This window comes from Phallusia mammillata, chromosome 8 (genome assembly GCF_965637545.1).
Source record: "Phallusia mammillata chromosome 8, kaPhaMamm4.hap1.1, whole genome shotgun sequence".
NCBI lineage: Eukaryota > Metazoa > Chordata > Ascidiacea > Phlebobranchia > Ascidiidae > Phallusia > Phallusia mammillata.
Genome location: NC_137259.1, coordinates 8662644 through 8680152, shown reverse-complemented (window position 1 = coordinate 8680152; position 17509 = coordinate 8662644). Strand labels below are relative to the sequence as shown.

The window sequence follows — 17509 nt, the reverse complement described above, 5'->3', positions numbered from 1 at the left end:
GTTGTCTCTGTCGGGGGAAAATTGACCACCTACTTAAACGAGTGTAGGACAGTTACGCTGCTTGATCTAAAACTATAAAGTTACTCTGATTTTCATTTGATCTTAGAAGAAATCTTGTTCCCAATACACCACTGCGAAGTTAGAAATTTTATCATACAAAAAATAAGGTTTTGAAGTACTTTTATGTGGGCCGAAAAAGTTTTAAACATACAATTCCAAGGTTTTGTTGATAACTCTTTCAGGTTGTTATATGTTAAGTTTAAAATGAAATGCTGTCAGTTTAAAAGGATAACGTTACGTTACCTAACATGAGTAAATAATCCTTGAACACAAGTATTATACAACGTGTTCACTGTTCACATTGATACATGTGCTTTTATAACCGCTGTCAAGTGCTAACTCAGCAAATGTCAAACACAACCACCATATCAGTCGCACAGTTACATCTGCATTTCAACGAAACAACAATGTTACTTTCTAAAGTTTGTTGTCAGATATATTAACTTGGCATCTCTGAAGCACTGTAGCACACGAATGATGAAATGTAAGCCTAATTTCATACCGCGTCATTGTACAGACGAGCACCTGTACTAGACACCCCGCTTAATTGTAACATTATACTTCTAACACTGCGATTGCTTTGGTTAAAGCTTTAAAATACATTAAAAACTAACAGCTTAAACGTCACGTAGTTCAGTGCAAAGGCCCCAGGCAATAGTCGCTTGTGATCACAATAGCAGAAAAAGGTCACCGTTTCTTACTTAGTCAAGCGTGAAAAGCTATCGAGCGCGAAGACAAACAATAGACGTCACGGTTCGTTGGTTAGTTGCCCCGCAAGCTATCAGACATGAAAGTAAATCAAGTTAATTTTGCTTTCTATGGCGAACTGACGCGTGGCTGAAAATTTAACAGATATCAGAACAGCGCCGCTAGAAACAAAACAAATGGCGTTTTCACCACGTTCATAATCATGTTTATGTTTTAAATTTGCCTTAAATTGCCGCGCCTGAAAAACTACTTTTTTTTGTTCACAATTTAGCAAATATTTATCTAAAAAAGCTGTGAATGATTCACGATGACTATAACCATTGTTAAAAAAATTTCGTTTCTATTTTGCAAATGAGAATTGGTATATAACTTCAACAACAATAAGCGGAACTACAATGCATTTAAAAAGGGAAAAGTAAAATCGGAATGATGCAAGAAATGTTCCAGGTGTGCCGAATTCATAAAAGCACATCCTCTCCTATAAAAGTACATTGTTTTACTAAAAAATACTGTGGTACATTACAAACAATGCTCCTTTTTGCAAATATTATAAGAACTGTCTCACAAAATTTGTACCTGTAGTTCGTCTATGTTGTCCTCATGAAGTTTAAATCGCTTGTTAATAAGATCCAAAGTTTCCTGTATCCTACCCAAACGGTTTTCAATTTTTGTAATCTTTTCATGTGCTAGCGCAGTCTCAAACAATTTTTCGTTGATATCATCACTGGAATATTCGTTTACAAAACTCTGAAAGGGCGAAGGTCTTCTCCCTCCAAATAAACAGTTTTTTGCTCTAGCTGACACTGGTTGTGGAATTGCATTGTGAGCAGAATCGCCGCTAGATGGCGATTCTGAGAGAACATCACCATTCTCGGATCGAGTAAAACTGATTTGATCAGTATGGACACTGTGATTGTCTTGTTGCCTTTGTGGTTGCGGCAAAAATGTGCTTGAAGTTGGTAGGTCAAATGGTTGTTGACTGTAGCTATGTTCGTCTGAAATCTGCCTCACACTACTCGTTGAAGTCTTTTTTCTTGAAATGGGAATTGAGTATTCAGATTCTGTTCTGGAGTTCTGTAAGTTGCTAAAAATAAGTTTTAGAGTAGCAGTTGGTAAAACAAACAACAATACTTTAAAGCACCCCGCTATATCGCACACTTTATATACCTTTGGCCAAGTCACCTGCTAATTGAGAAACCTTCGTTCCTGTTTTTAGACTTTCTTAACTTCCTGCTTGTGGAACCCATTTTATTGCACTACTTAATTCCTTGTTTACACACCACTACTCATTATGTCACAGACACTGTTACGTAACAATGCGAAAATGATTGTATTTTTCATTGGAGTGAAGCGTGCAAAATTGACAATTTACGAAAAACCTTTTTTGCTTCATTTATCTACCACTGAAACTTAAAACAGCAATAAACAACTTTAATGTTCAAGAGCAAAATTAGTCTTGTACATCGAAAATAAAAATTAGGCGCAAAATAGCATAAAGATTCAAGTTTTATCAAATTTGGCAAAATTATTACCAAATTAGTAAGAACATTGGAAAGTGAAATTTGTTTAAAGTTGGCTTGATTCCTTTCGTCTTAGAGTTCACTCTTTGCTAGATCCTTGTCGAACTCCTCATTTACAACCCCGTTTTTTCCTTGTTCTTCAATTTCGTACTGATTTTCGTCTAAAAATAAATCGTAGCTGGGTCATATCACACTACAATAAACGTCCTAGTGTAAACTTAGCACCTGACAACAAAAAGACAAAATCGTTGCAATACATGAAAAATCCATTAGCACAAAAACACAATTAAATTTTACCAGGTAAGTCTTTGATCTTTTCATTTCCTTGGATTTTGAATAAAACTACGGTAGCACCCAGAAACAACAACACCGCACATACGATAGGCAGGGCAATAATTAGCCCCAAATCTTGACACAATGCGTTGAAGTTTACATAGTCAATTCGATGTCCAGTGAGGTCTTTGGGTCCTGTGCATCTTGTATCTTCTACGTCGTTCACCGTTGTGTCGACGACATATGCAGCGAGTTGCTGTTGAAATAGGCTTTCATTTAAAAGTGTCCGAGTGGATACGAAACCAAAAGTTCTATCGTTTCGATTGGATACAATATAGGATGAGTTTCTTAACAAGCTTAACAAGCTTTATTATGAGACATAAAACATTAGAAAATGCATGCGTTAATTTTAAAGTCTTTGGATTTATTTCTTATCAAACTGTAGGCCCCATGTTATTATTATATCAAGTCGAAAATAAGTTAGGGTTAAATTACATTTAGCGTAAAATATATAAGTGGGATTTGTAACAAGGTTTAGTTTTCTCAGAAACTATTCATATCATTCCATCGTTTTGAAAGAAAAAGACACGTTTCCTGTTCTAATTTTGCAAGGCAAAACTTTCTGCTCTAGCTTCTAAAGAGCCTTTATTTAGTCCTACACAGCAGTTACATCGTTTTAGTTGTAAAGTTAAGTGAACTGAGTAATAAAATACATAATACCTTCAGCTTGCAGTCACAATACCAGGGATTGTGTGCCAGCCAAAGCACAAGATCGCTGTTCGTCAAATAACTTAATGCCTTGGGATCGAGCTGAGAAAAGCTGCAGTTGTTTAACGACAGTCTCCGGAGGCTAGAACTAAAACTGCTAAATGCATTTGTTGTAACTTGATCCAACGCCAAATTGGATCCCAAGTACAAACCCTGCAGGTTTGGGAGGTTAGTAAACATGTTGTCGTTTACCGAAGACAAACTGTTGCCCTAGGATGCAAAAAACACCTAATTACCGAAATGAAAGTTTAAGGTTTAATATGCATTGGAACATTTAAACTCTTATATGTGTATTTTTACAATACACATTTATAAATTTTGTATAGGGATGCTTATGCTATTAAATGTAAGGTCGAATGCACATGCACATCACATGCAATATATAGCCCACCGTCAAATCAATCCATCCAAGATTTTCTGCTCCGGCAAACGCGTTGTTTTCAATAGTGGAAACTTGATTATCGATTAGAAACAACTCATATAGCTGTGTAGCATCAGCAAACGTTGCGGACTCCAACGACTTTACAGCGTTTCCGTTTGCATAAACTTGGTTTGCTGTGCTTGGAACTTTGGGCAAGGATTCAAGCCGATTGTCAGCTACATCCACTAAATACAAATCGGGGTATTCGGCACCACTCAGTTCAGGTGCTTGGGTGAGAAGGTTGTTTGCCAAACCAAGGTAGCGTAGCTTGCTGCAAATACACAACAGAACTCCATTAACAACAACAACTACTAGATATTATAACCCGGTTAAAACTTTTTTAGCATTTATATATAGATTGACTTGTTTGCGGTTATGGGATTACGTATGTACTAACCTTAACCCGTTGAATGCGATGTCACCAATCGTATCAATCTGGTTGTTGTAGAAAGAAATCTGCACCAAATTAGTGGCATTGGTCAACAGAACAGAGGAAATTCGGGTCAGAAGATTGTCGTTTAGGTTAAGAACTTGCAACGCAACCGCATCTCTAAACACGGCAGTTGGTAGTGTTCGAATCTGGTTGTCATGTAGAGTCAGAGTTCTTAAACTGGCTCCTATTCCATTAAAAGCGAGTTCGTTTATTGTTGACAACATGTTGTCGTGAAGATACAGGAATCTATGAAAAAAGTGGAACACATGGGTTAATGGAATGTAACTCACGAAACATCAGTTAAACCTAAACGCAATCCAGCAAAGAGCATGAAAGATAATTGTTTGTGTGTCAATTTAGTAAGTTGACTTACGCCAAGTTGGGTAAATGCAGCATGTCGTTCGCAGGCAGAGCTCTGATGTCATTACCTTGCAGAAATAATTCTTTAGTATGTCCAGAAATATTGCCTGGAATTGACGTTAAACCTGTAGCAGAAAACATACGGTTGTCGTAAAACAAGTGATTAGAAGTGATTTCTTATTCCGTTGGGACCAGATTTACCTCGGTTAGCGCAGTCAACAATGTTCATAAAACAAGCACACTGGTCAGGACAAGCATCTGATGCAACAAGGTTTTTGACTGACAAACTGCTAAGAAACACTCCTTGCAAAGATTCTGGGCTCCCGCATCTCATAGTGAGTTGATGGTGCAATGGATTTGTTCGGTCATCACCCCACTAAACACGAGCAGAAAAGTACTATAGTTGATCACTGAAAGCGAAAACGACATATTCTCTAATTATTTATCATGCATTTAAAACTTGACATAAGGGTACAGCCACGATGACATAAAACGGTGCACAAGTTTATACCAAACCTCTTTGAATTCTCGCAACTGGTCGTCACATTGTAAGGTATTAATGTTGTTCATATAAAGTGTTTCCAAGTTGTCAATACATTCAAAGGTGGCAACATCCGGAATAGCAACTGACCTGTGTCACAAAACTCTGTTTATAATCACTTTTAGTAGCTCGTTTATCGGGTCACTTACCATCCGCTGAGGTCAAGATTTTTCAAGCTTGTAAGGTCGCAAAAGGCATCAGTATCAATGTTTGTCAAACCGTTAGCACCAAACGACATTATTTCAATCTGTAATAAAAAATATTTTACAAGCATCTGTTGTCAGCAATATTCAGTAAAAGTTAAAGATTAAGCCAATGATGTGCAGTTAAAGGTAATGTAAAAATCGGGTTAAAATTCAATAGATTGGCCGCTGCGATTTCACAGAAAAATGTTATCTTCAAAATTATTAAAAATACTAAAAAGAGGGTTTCTTACATTAGAAAGGCCAAGAAAGTTTTCTTTTGACAAGGATGAAATCCAGTTGTTTTGAGCTAGAAGCAGTTTTAGGTTGGGTGTGTGCGAGAAATCAATATCGAGTGAGGTCAACTCATTGTTGTGAATACGAAGATATTCCAATGATGTTAAACCTTGGAATGCTTCCTTTGCTACAGTTTGGATTGTATTTTCTTGCAAATACAAATACCTTAAAATTTTGAAGTTGTTAATTTTTTAGGAATAGTTAAACCTATGCTAAATACAAAAATGCAAAAGTAAGAAATACTTTTCAAGTTACTTTATTACCTGCTTAATAGTTTAAATTCAACTTACCGAATGTTTGGTAGGCCCCCAAAAGAGCCGACTGGAAGATCAGTTATTTCATTCATCTGAAGCAGCAATTCTGTGGTGTTCGTGTCAATTTCGCTTGTTGGAACACTGGTCAATCCTCTGTTTGTACAATCAGTAATCCACTCTCCACCGAATCCAAAGCAGCTGAAAAAGAATACCAGTTTTACATCCAGCAGCAAAAAAGATACATTATATAAGTATGAGTGTGATGTAAGATTGGACAAAAAACATAACCTTATGAATAAAAAATATAAATAACAATAATTAAAACAAAGTTTGTTGAAACTTGAAAGGAAACTTACCTGCATGTTCCGGGACATGCTTTCACAGACGAACTTTGAATGAATAAGCAGCAGGCAAATAAACAACAAACAATCCTGAGTGACATATTGTCGCTACTATAAGTAAACTGAACGTAACAAAAAATCGGTTTGCACGAGCATCTGGCGTTGAAAGCTACTGTCTAGTGCTATGCTAACAAGTAAATCAATGGTTCCCGACCGGGGTGTCACGGTATCCTAGGGAATCATTTGTAGGTTTCAAGAAGTTTCGCCTAGCCTCCTGCAAATGCTTTATTAGTTGGGTACTAATCATTAGGTTTGTATTTACCGACATTTCGTTCCTATGTCTTTCAATGCAATATTACTACCAATTTGCATAGAATTACTGTTGTTACTTAACAGTAAGTCGTGGAAAATAAAAATGGCTATAAAACCAAATTTAAACCTGCTTTTCTTCAAACTCCGTGAAAAAGTTGTAGTCACAGAAAGACATGTATAGCCTATACAACATGTCCTAATATATTGTTCCAACTGTTAGAATCTAACATATCATTTGGGTGAAAATCACTTTCAAAAACACAATGCGTATTATGTCTAAATGTAAATTCTCACTATTTTGATTTAACAGAGTTTTGAAAAACTGTGTTAATTAAAACGAAACAAAACATCTGTTGAACCATCTGCAACCTTTGTATCTACAGCTATGAGTAAGTATAGTATGCGTGTGATTATATCTGAAATCTGCCCTGAATCGTTTATGGTCATCTGCAACAACCGGTCAGGTCTAAAAGCAGAAAATCTCCAAATCTATGTTAAACGTCAAATATCTATTTTTGGTGCATTTATTGTGGAAAACAAAACTTTGAAAGATATGCGTAGCCTATAGCCAACCACTGACTGCCCGAGGTTTGCTGCACCCACATCCCAAATGAAATGTGAACCGTTAATGGCTGTACCAGGCCCCATGTTGTTCTACCAAACACATAAAGCACTTCGTTGGGTTGTCGATAACTTTTATTTTAATGTACATTTATGAGACTTTTGTTTAAATTGTAGCTCGTAAACATTATAATTATGGTCTCAAAGTGTACAAAATATGCCTATAACTTTTTAAACCCACACAGACAGAAAGATATTTTTGCGCTTAATGTGTAACAAGCTGTCCTATTTTCCCGAGTATGAATCAATTTTATATTGACATGATTGCAAAAACGAAATCTACGTGCTGACTAAACATGTTTAAAGTCACAAAATTACAAATAACTGTGAAGTTATTTTTTTAACATATAATTCAGAAGATAATTGGTATGTGTTTTACAGGTTTCTTCGTTTTACAACATGGTAGCTTTTCCTGATGGTTCAGATGACAAACCATTGTTTTCATGTGCTACATTTTCGTACACGTTTCCCTTGGTTGTGTATTCATCAATCGAATGAGATTCTGAATACAAAATTGACAAGCAATTTAGTTATGCTGCTTATTTAGTTGCGTTTAATTTTAAATTTATTTGCATAGTTTTTTTTTTCTATCATAGTATAAAAAGTGTTTCCAAAACCAAGTTCGCTGACTGCGACCCGGCATTGTCATATTCTATACAAGATAAAACATCAATAAAAGAAGAATAAAAGTGGTTTTATAGGAACTGAAGATACTATTAGGCGAAATATATATATATATTCCTCGATATGCATTGCCTGATTTTGTCAACATGGAAATATTTCCCATTCTTCGTTATTTAATCACATAGACGGTGATCGTCGACGACCATGCTGATTGTTAAAGAGTCCGATAGTGTTCAGTTCATACGCTCTCAGTTTAGAAAGAAAAAACCCATCCCTAACACGTCATTTACTTACCATTCATAATCTTTTTGGTTTTCTTTTTTTGCACCTTGTAGAAAATAAACGAGGCCAAGCCGAATAAGATTACAGCGCCCACGATCGGCAGTGCAATAATAAGAGCCAGGTTTTGACACAAATTTGAGAAGTTGACATTAGCAAAGGTTTGCCCAACCATGTCAGACGGAGCTCCGCATTGAACATTTGCTCGATCGTAAACTGCTGCACCTTTATCAATGACGTAATTCGCGAAATCCTAGAAAAAAAGCAGTGGAAGGTGAAATAAATAATTCGCGTTCATTTATGTCATTTGCAAACAAGACACTCAATCACATGTCGTAATTTTAGAAACAATATTATGCTAGTATGTTTTATTTGTTAAACAAAAATGAGGCCTTAAATTCTTATTTAGGTTCGAATACAAGCTGAAACCTGCGTATAGGTTCATACATACCCGGAACGAGCAATCACATTTCCAAGGGTTGTCACCGAGCCAAAGAATAAGCTCCGAATTGCTGAGGTGATTAACTGTGTTTACATCGAGACCGACAAACGAGCAGTTGTTTAGGGACAGGCGACGTAAAGAGGAACTAAAACTAGTGAATGCATTTACTGATATCTCGTTCAAGTCCAAGTTTGAAGCTAGATACAATCCTTCCAATGTAGGAATGTTAGTAAACATTCTGTCGGTGACTGCAGATAACTTGTTTCCCTGTAATAAAAATTGCCTTATTTATCTTGCAACTTACTCTCAGTTAAAGCTTTTCAACCAATTGAAAGAAAATATCGTTTACCGTTAAATCAATATATCCAAGCTTCTCAGCACCAGCAAAGGCGTTTTCTTGAATAGATGAAACTTGGTTATCGACCAGTAGCAACTCGTATAGCTGTTTTGCATCGGCAAATGTCGCGGACTCCAACTTTTTCACGGAGTTTCCATTTGCATAAATTTGGTTTGCTGTGCTTGGAACTTTAGGCAAGGATTCAAGCCGGTTGTCAGCTACATCCATAAAATACAAATCTGGGTATTCGGCTCCATTCAGTTCAGGTGCTTGAGTGAGAAGGTTGTTTGCCAAACCAAGGTAGCGCAGCTTGCTGAAAATATTCGAAGATATTTGTTTTTGTTTATTATCAAATGACGAAAAAAAGCGAGTTAGCAAGATGTTTTGATTTTTAACTATTACTTCTCAGGATGAAAGCTTAGCTTGTCCCGCTATTAATAAAACAGCTGCTGAAAAAAAGTGTTAAGGAGCAAGTTTATACAGGAAATAGCATTCGTTATTATCAGGTAGCCAATGAACTTAAGCGATTTGTACAAGGTCGGACTGAAAATTTAAAATGGCGAGAGTTCATTCGCGTACCTCAATCCATTTAAAGCACCGTTTTCAATATTGGTCATTTTGTTGTCGTAAAATGAGACCTGTACGAGTTCGACAGCATCAGTAAGAAGGCTTGTTTGAATACTTGTCAATGCATTTTCATTCAAGTTCAGCACTTTCAGGGATCCCATGTTGGCAAACACATTATCTGGCAAGGAATCGATTTGGTTTCCATGAAGAGTGAGTGTTATTAGCGAGCTTGCAGGAGCGGCAAAAGTGTCTCCAGTTATGCTTGATATCACATTTTCATGCAAATACAGGTATCTAACAAATAAGAAACAAAGAATTATTTTTTGGGTAAAATAAAATTAGCGTGTAGGGCAATGTAAGGAATTTACTGACAGTTGGATTTATAGCTAAATGTTACTAGACTATGTTGCTTGTGGTACATAATTACCACATAATATTTTTACCTAACCCCACTGCAAGAGAACAGCGGAACTGCTGTGCAAACAAGAAACGTTTAACTGAAGGGATTCGCTGTTGAGCTATAGCATACCTGTTTGACAAACCACTATAGCCACCTTGCGAAAAAAAAATGTCATAAAAGATAAAGGCAACATCTTTGGCTTTTCCATGTAATCCATCAGTGTACATAATAAACTTGGATTGTGGTCCCAATTAAAAACAAAATAAACTGTTCAAAATACTCATTCGCAAATACGCTTTTAAGAATTAGGTAATTGTGGTGGTCCCGTCAAAATACTTCACCCTACTAAAGTACCATGCATGATATATTTAAAAAATAGCTGACCACCTGATTTCATTCAGCGTAAGCTAAAATAAATTTTAGTTCTAAAATAGATGTTTGTGAACGATGTTAGTATTTTTGACCTACTTAAGTTTGTTTAAACCAAAAAAAGAATTTTGGTCCAAGGTCTTAATCGCATTTCCTTGCAGAAACACTTCAGTGGCTTCTTTAGGTAAGTTGTTGGGGACATTTGTCAACTCCCTGTTAGCACAATCCACCAACCATTCTCCATCAAATCCAAAACACCTGTGGAAAAAACAGCCAGCGTCGACATACATAATAATGACGAACTTTTCCCTACTGTAAGAATTTTTCACCACAAAAAATTATTTATTCCGAACACATTCGTACTTGCACTCTGTTGGACAAGAACGAACATTCACGAGACAAAGCAGAAAAGCCACATAAAACAACATTTTCCTGAAAACGAACATTTTCGCTTAATAGACGTTGAATTCAGCTTAGACTGTAAGGAATTGAACAGAAACATATGCGCCGATAAAATGGGGAAGTAGTATATATTTGTTCGGCACGGCAAACATTTGCTTTTCTTTGTCACCTACCAGTTACTTATTAACTGAAAGACTTTCCACTCTTTGAAGCTATTGTGACGTTTGATCTGTATGTTTGGTAACCAAGCGCCAAAACAACTCAAACTCTATTTAAAAACTGTAAACTTTTATTGCTAGCTACTAAAATATTTATTTTGTGACCATTACCAATAACTATTTTCGGTTAATATTTTTATCATTCTGAATGAGGAAAATATGAAACTAGAAAAACGTTTGTATATGTGTGAAAATACGCTGGGACGAATGGAAATAACTAAGCTTTCATTATTGAAAACACAAACAGCAGAGTATCGGTTGTATTAAGACACTGTATTTGGTATACTGTGGATGGGACGAACAGGGTACTGTACGACGCCATGACCCCATTTCCACCAAAGCGTAACATCGTACTAAAAACTACAAAAATTATATGTTTATTCAATAGTCATTTCGCGATCGTGTCTATTTGTCTAGGACAGTGGTTCCCAACCTTTCGTGGACCATGGCCCCCTTAAAGTAACTTTTTGGCCTCGTGGCCCCCTTCAAGTTACCATGTAGGACCTGTGGCCTCCTTAAAATGTAGATAGCAATCTCGCGTTGGAATGCGGTATTAATTTTGGCCTTAAACAGGTCTAATAGAGTACCGGTAAATGAGCGTGATAAACCTCACTATAAACAAATAGTATGTGAAATAGTCCATTAAATTCGGGAATAAAGTTAAAGTGAAAATGACTTTTAGTGGGTGTTTCTTGTGAATCTACGCCCATGCCCCCCCCGGAACACAGCTCGTGGCCCCCCTGGGGGGCCATGGGCCCTGGTTGGGAACCACTGGTCTAGGATATTGCTTCTTCGAAATTCACTAAAAGGCGACACGCATTTATATGTATCTATCAGTCTACATCAGACGCCCCTGGACAAGTTTTTCTGGACTTGCGACGCACCAGCAAATAAAAGTTAATGAGGAAACTTATTATTAAAGTTGGGTTTATTGATACAACAACAAAAAGCCACGAAACAAAACTTTTTTGCGACGACCTTGGAAAATTGAAACGACGCACCAGGGCGTCGCGACGCACAGTTTGAGAACCACTGGTCTACATAGTTTGGCCATAATGCCAGTGTAGGGTAGGCTACTAAACTTTAAATTGGCAACCGTTTTTGCCAGTTTATGAATGTAGAAATGTAACTATATTAGACTGCTTCATTGCGTTGTGCGTAGTACGCTGATCGTTACACTCTGAAAAAGATGGGAGGTCGCTCCACCTGACACTAGAAAAGAATTAGTAAGTTATGAACAAATAAATCGATAAAAACAGAGTGGTCGCCCAAAACAGCAATCCTAAGCGGTTGATAGTAACCATAAAAGTAAATCTGTCGTTCTATGGTTACATTTCATGAGGGGTTTTTATTAGTTCATATCAAAGGTTCTAAAACCAGGGGTACACGCACCCCCAAGGGGTGCGAGAACTGTTCCTAGGGGGTGCAGGGATGCTTGTTTAAAAATTAAATTATAATGGTTTTGTTATTTAAGTCATTACAGAAGGGGGTGCGAAAATTGGTTGGTGATGTGATGTGGAAGGGGTGCAGCAAGGAAAAAAGGTTAAGAACCACTGGTTTATATCCATAGGCGATGTAACACTTTCGCGAACCTGGCAATAAAATGTCTCTTTCATGGATTTTAAAACATGTGTTGTTAAAAGTAGAGAGTCCAAGCGTGTTAAACAAGTGTTTCTACAAAAATATTTTTGAAACATTTGCAAAATGCGTTATTCACATTTTATCTGCACTGATAGGACATGGGTGCAAATATATAATATAAGTGTTTCAATAAAACATGACACCTGTAAATGGCAATTTCTACAAGCTATCTAAATTTCATTCAATTCAGACATTGTTTCACAAGTTCACCCAATTTAGGGGGCTAGTGTTGGGGCTGCAGGATTAAACACAACTAGAAGGGTGGCTTAGCACATATTGCCCTTGAATATACCCTATAACCTATTTTAAAACATGAATATATTTCCCACACTTCTTTATATTGGGTATCATCCACTGCCTTTTATAACCTTGGTTGTTTCTGCAAGCAGAAACTCATGGGCCCCACACATGCAAAGTTTAAATACTGCATTTCAAGAGATAACTATGAGAAAGTTTGGTGTTGTAACATCAAACACAGTGATTGGTACTGTGCTTCAAATAATATGCTATATGGAGTACAAACTATTTAAATTCATTCCATTCAAACATTTTTTGAAGGTTTTTCTTTTTTTTTGGTCTATCTGAGAAAAAAGTGTGAAATAGTAAGAAAAAAGATTAAAACACAACAATCAGTTCCTACTAATGGCGAATGGCACACAACTGTAGGGGACTAGTGGGGTAAATGATAGCTAGAGTGTTAAACACAACAATTGACACCTAAAAATGGCACACTCTACAAGCTGTCCAAATTTCATTCAATTCGTACATTGTTCCAAAAATTGAACAATTTTGGGGGCTGGTGGGGTAAAAGTTGGGGAAACAGGGTGAAACACAACAGTCTACACCTATAAATGGCAGACTCTACAAGCTATCCGAATTTCAATCAATTCAGACATTGTTCAAAAATTTGACCCATTTTGGGGGGCTAGTGGGGTAAATGTTGGGGCGATAGGGTTGAATACCGATTTATTACATAAACCGGATAATCGCATCGATTTTCAACGAAATATGCGATTAACCGGATTGATGACCTATGTGTGAAAGTCAAACAGACCGAGTTTTTCGAATAAAAAACGACGATATGATAGTAAAATTCTCCGGAGGTAATGTACGCGAAAAATACGTAGATGCATGTTTGCATTCTACACCAAATAACGCATCTAATTTCAACATTGAAAATGACACGTCTCGACCATAACATATTTGAAGTTATTAGAAGATTAAATAGGCGTTCAGTTTACCGCTATGCGATAAGCTGATAACTAGGAGTCGTTATCTCAAAGCCGTTGCACATTGATCTTTTTTTGTTGGCTTATTTAATCGCCAATAGTGATATAACAAGCGTATAAATAAAGAGTTCAACGTGTCAAAATTACGAAACTGGTGTGTCCGGCAAAGACGCTGATTGTAATTTCTTGCTAAATGCGAACGAAAAATTCCAAACCGTCGTCCATCGTTGATCACGTGACAGTCACTAATCTTGCAGCTGCAGTTTTGCTGATTAAGCTAGAAAGTAGCGCCATAATCTTTAAAGGTTTGCTAAAATCATTCTTTTTGTCAATTGGATAACGGGTTACAATAAAAACTGATGAAGGTTGCCTTAGCGCCCTTGCGCTGTAGAATGTGCCAAAGTTGTAAGTTTGACCAGGTTTCGGTCGTGTACTTTCGGGTTTGGGCTTGCTTACAAATATACACCTTGCACTTTGCCACTTGACGGCATTGGTTTGAACAAGAAAACGAAATAGGTCAGAAACAACAGGCAATTTTACGGGTATATTAAGCGAGAGGCCTAGCACATTTTTAAGGAAAACTATCCAAAACAAGACTAAACCGTCATAAACCGTCGTCATAGGGAAGTTCCCAAATTTAAATGTTGGGCCCCTTGGCTACGATGCGATGTAACACATCTTTTCACATAAACCTGACTACAAGAGAAAGTACAAATCAAGCCAACTGTGGCGTGTGCACCAATTAAAGCGTGCGTGTGCTTTTCTACTGTTTCTTCAACAAACTTGGGCGATTGCACCATAGTCACGACAGTTAGGAAGCATGACGTCATGTACTGCGCTGAGAGTAATAAATCTAGTTTTGACCTGAGACTACTTTTTCAATTCTCCACAACAAAAGAGAGAAAATACCACTCTGTTGCCATAGAGCCTCACTGCAACTTTGTTTTAGCTGGAGAAGTGAAAATAAACACTTTTGTTAACGGCGTGTACTGTTTACATACCAACGGGATTATCGCATAATCCGGTTAATGGCATCAAATGCCCTTGGCAAATAGATGATGCGATTAACCGGATTCGTCTGTATTCCACCAGAGAAGTCGTTCTTTTGTGGTGCGCAGCAACATACAAAAACGTTTTTTTACACTTTGGGAACTAGTGGGGTAAATACTGGGGTTATCAAGTCAAATGAAGCAGACATCTACATAACTATATCTACCATCTGTGAAAGTTTCATCCAAATCCACCGAAGATTACATGTCAAAAGTGCATCGACAAACTTCGGCTGAAAAAAGAAAACAGAGTGAAATCAAGATGCCTAAATAATTGACACCCTTAAATGGCAAACTTCTACAAGTCAAACTAATCTCATTCAATTCAGACATTGTTTAAAAATTCATTGATTTTGGGGGCTAGTGGGGTAAATGTTGGGAGCTATATGTAACTATTTCTACCATCTGTGAATGTTTCCTTCAAATCCATCAAATATTTTGTGACAAAAGGTTGAACTAACTGCAGGAAAGAAAACAAAATCGTGTAAAGTCAAAATGTGTCCACTTCAGAATAGAGACCCATAATAATACTTGTACTGTATACTTACCACAACTCATAGCAAATGTCTTTTTGTAGTGTGTAAATTCCATAATCAATGTGTATGCAAGGTATTTGTTTTACAGAGCATGACTCCCGTCCCTTTTTAATAATGGGACAATACTGGAATCACATTATCCTTTTCGTTTTGTTTTTTAAGCAAAAAAGTCTTGTCTATGTATTAAAGGTATAAATCATTTTGTTTGCTTTGCATTTTTGTTTTTAGCCTGGCATAAAAGAAGTTCAATGTTAGTGCACCACAGGTTTAAAAGTTTACAATATTAGAAACCTTTCACGAAAAACAAAACAATAGTGAAACAACTATGGATAGAATATCTGCAATATCTAGCACCAAAATAACAAAAGATATAAACCGGAGGGACAACTGTACAAAGAAAGTTTAACACATACAATACAAAATAAACAGGCAAGTCTTGCTAATCAGATGCCCACCCAATTTCAATAAAAATTGTTTTACCACCAACAAAAATAAGAAGCATATTAGTAAACCAATTCAAAACAAGTTTGTGTACAGTGTAAAATCAACATTAAATCAAATACTTTCGCATGTCAACCACTACGCAATGGTTCCCAACCAGGGGGGAATTCCCGACTAAGGGGAATTTTGTAATTTGTGTCACAATATTAATCTCTTACTGGTTTTCTGTGCTATGTGTTATAATGCTATTGCTGCATTTGCCATATATGAGCAAACTAAATTTGGAGGGGGGATTAGATTTGAATATCGACTAAAAGGGTGCACAGGGCAAAAAAGGCTGGGAACCACTGCCACTACAGCATCAGTCAAAATCATGGAGATATGGGGTACAAAAAAACCTTTCGACACGTTCAAGTACAGAGCCTTCACCACACCCAGTTACGCCTTTGCCACCTATAGTTAACTGCACCCCAAACCATTTGGCCACATAAGTCTTCCACTGTTTAACAACATGTTTTTGAACATTGTTTCTTTCAATAATAGCTAAGCACATAACAGATATGCTAATAATGAACAAACAAAGTTTATACCAGGGTTGACCATGTTTTTCTTTCACCATTCGCCAAAAAATTTTAATATTGTTCTTGAAGTTTAACTTAGTTGAAACATTCAGTGATATAGTTTTAGTTCTTTGCATCAATACCCTACAGTCTGCATCTGATTTAATGATAACATTTAATCTGGACTTGATTTCTTCAAATACTTTCTGTGGTTGTAAATGAGCTTCAAATTTCGAGTAACTCAAACTGAAATCCAAAAAATCTTGTGCTGTTATTGAGACTTCATTTATCTGAAAAAACACCAGCGTTAAACTTCCTTAATTGTATCTTTTTTCTGGCAAATGTAAGGACATTTCAAAGTAAAAAAAATGCTTTGGTGGCTACTGCAAACATCTATGCAGCTACATATATCATCAAAATACACTTAGATATTCACAAAAAATATAGTTTAGGGCTTGTGTGTAACTAGATGGCTGAGCAGCCTTAGATATCAATTTTTGGAAATTGTTATTTTCAAAATCTTGAAATAAGTTTATTCAAAGAAAATGTTCAGTTCACAAGAAAAGTTTGTGCTGGGAACATATGATCTGGCATACAGGTTCAGCTTGTTAGTAAATTACATTTAATTGGATAATAATTCCCAAAACCTAACAACAGTTGATGTTGCTATTAATCAGAATTTTTTGTACTGTGTTTCTTTGGACCACTTACTTTATCTTGATCCATAGATAACAAAGTTAAACACCTGTTTGTTACCCTCAGTGCTGTCAATCACAAAACATATATTTACTTAGTTTTGCAGGTAGAATATAATAACTTCGTGCATTTACTGGCCAATTTTAAACACCTGCATACAGGCATATTGTTAAACATCATCTAAAAGAAACATTTAGTGTTAACAAATAAAATAAATAGCTTAAACATTTTTGGAATGGATGAGGGGTTTTTAAATAAATAGAATGCTTAATTTACCAAAACCATATTTTAAAATGTGTTATATTTCTATTTGCAATGTTTCTTAGGGGTTTAATGAACCAATATAATTGGATACACAGCACCAGCAATACACGAACAAGACACAACACACAAAAACTGAAAGCATATTATTCTGGGAGTGAAGTAAAAATTCTAAGACCATGCATCTTTTTCACTTCTTCCTTTAAAGAAGCGGTAACCAGTTTATGTTGCTGAATAGTACGTTTGTTAATAAATGCAGAGGATGAAATGTGAACTTCATACATGTCTCCACATCCACCTGAAATGTCATTCACTTGTATTGAGGCATCAGGAAAACTAGTTTTTAGTTTCTCTGTTAATCTAATTT

The 17509-nt window shown here is 36.4% G+C and overlaps 3 protein-coding genes across 4 annotated transcripts; all 3 read right to left on the bottom strand.

Moving 5' to 3' along the window:
* Positions 1-1088: 1088 nt before the first annotated feature.
* On the bottom strand, positions 1089-2015 carry LOC145204736 (uncharacterized). The gene is made up of 3 exons (XM_080077332.1): positions 1951-2015; positions 1345-1852; positions 1089-1246 (listed from the first exon to the last, which is right to left on the bottom strand). Exons 1-3 carry the CDS (start codon positions 2013-2015, stop codon positions 1109-1111), a joined length of 711 nt encoding a protein of 236 aa, XP_079933458.1. The 3' UTR covers positions 1089-1108.
* A 113-nt stretch (positions 2016-2128) lies between these two features.
* Positions 2129-6262, bottom strand: LOC145204734 (uncharacterized). The gene is made up of 12 exons (XM_080077328.1): positions 6174-6262; positions 5854-6015; positions 5521-5728; positions 5234-5331; positions 5060-5174; positions 4745-4919; positions 4557-4668; positions 4148-4429; positions 3721-4021; positions 3282-3539; positions 2586-2817; positions 2129-2449 (listed from the first exon to the last, which is right to left on the bottom strand). Exons 1-12 carry the CDS (start codon positions 6257-6259, stop codon positions 2361-2363), a joined length of 2118 nt encoding a protein of 705 aa, XP_079933454.1. The 5' UTR covers positions 6260-6262; the 3' UTR covers positions 2129-2360.
* A 904-nt stretch (positions 6263-7166) lies between these two features.
* Positions 7167-17291, bottom strand: LOC145203807 (leucine-rich repeat transmembrane protein FLRT3-like). Of its 2 annotated transcripts, XM_080076118.1 has the most exons (9): positions 16897-17291; positions 15197-16475; positions 10473-14881; positions 10209-10367; positions 9353-9634; positions 8786-9086; positions 8446-8703; positions 8010-8247; positions 7167-7593 (listed from the first exon to the last, which is right to left on the bottom strand). In XM_080076118.1, the coding sequence occupies exons 3-9, from the start codon at positions 10553-10555 to the stop codon at positions 7484-7486; spliced, it is 1431 nt and encodes a 476-aa protein (XP_079932244.1). In that variant the 5' UTR covers positions 10556-14881; positions 15197-16475; positions 16897-17291; the 3' UTR covers positions 7167-7483. The 2 variants fall into 2 exon arrangements, with proteins under 2 accessions (XP_079932244.1, XP_079932245.1); XM_080076119.1 differs by lacking the exons at positions 15197-16475; positions 16897-17291 and having other exon boundaries at positions 10473-15143.
* Positions 17292-17509: the final 218 nt, after the last annotated feature.

Coding starts and splice junctions, on each gene's coding strand:
- LOC145204736 (XM_080077332.1), bottom strand. CDS start 2,015: ATGGGTTCCACAAGCAGGAAGTTAAGAAAGTCTAAAAACAGGAACGAA. Junction 1,853..1,950: donor GAAGGTTTCTCAATTAGCAG/GTGACTTGGCCA, acceptor ACTTATTTTTAG/CAACTTACAGAACTCCAGAA. Junction 1,247..1,344: donor ACAACATAGACGAACTACAG/GTACAAATTTTG, acceptor GTACTTTTATAG/GAGAGGATGTGCTTTTATGA.
- LOC145203807 (XM_080076118.1), bottom strand. CDS start 10,555: ATGTTCGTTTTCAGGAAAATGTTGTTTTATGTGGCTTTTCTGCTTTGT. Junction 10,368..10,472: donor TCTTGTCCAACAGAGTGCAA/GTACGAATGTGT, acceptor TTTTTTCCACAG/GTGTTTTGGATTTGATGGAG. Junction 7,594..8,009: donor AACCAAAAAGATTATGAATG/GTAAGTAAATGA, acceptor TTTTGTATTCAG/AATCTCATTCGATTGATGAA.
- LOC145204734 (XM_080077328.1), bottom strand. CDS start 6,259: ATGTCACTCAGGATTGTTTGTTGTTTATTTGCCTGCTGCTTATTCATT. Junction 6,016..6,173: donor GCATGTCCCGGAACATGCAG/GTAAGTTTCCTT, acceptor ATTCTTTTTCAG/CTGCTTTGGATTCGGTGGAG. Junction 2,818..3,281: donor ATTGTGACTGCAAGCTGAAG/GTATTATGTATT, acceptor CTATTTCAACAG/CAACTCGCTGCATATGTCGT.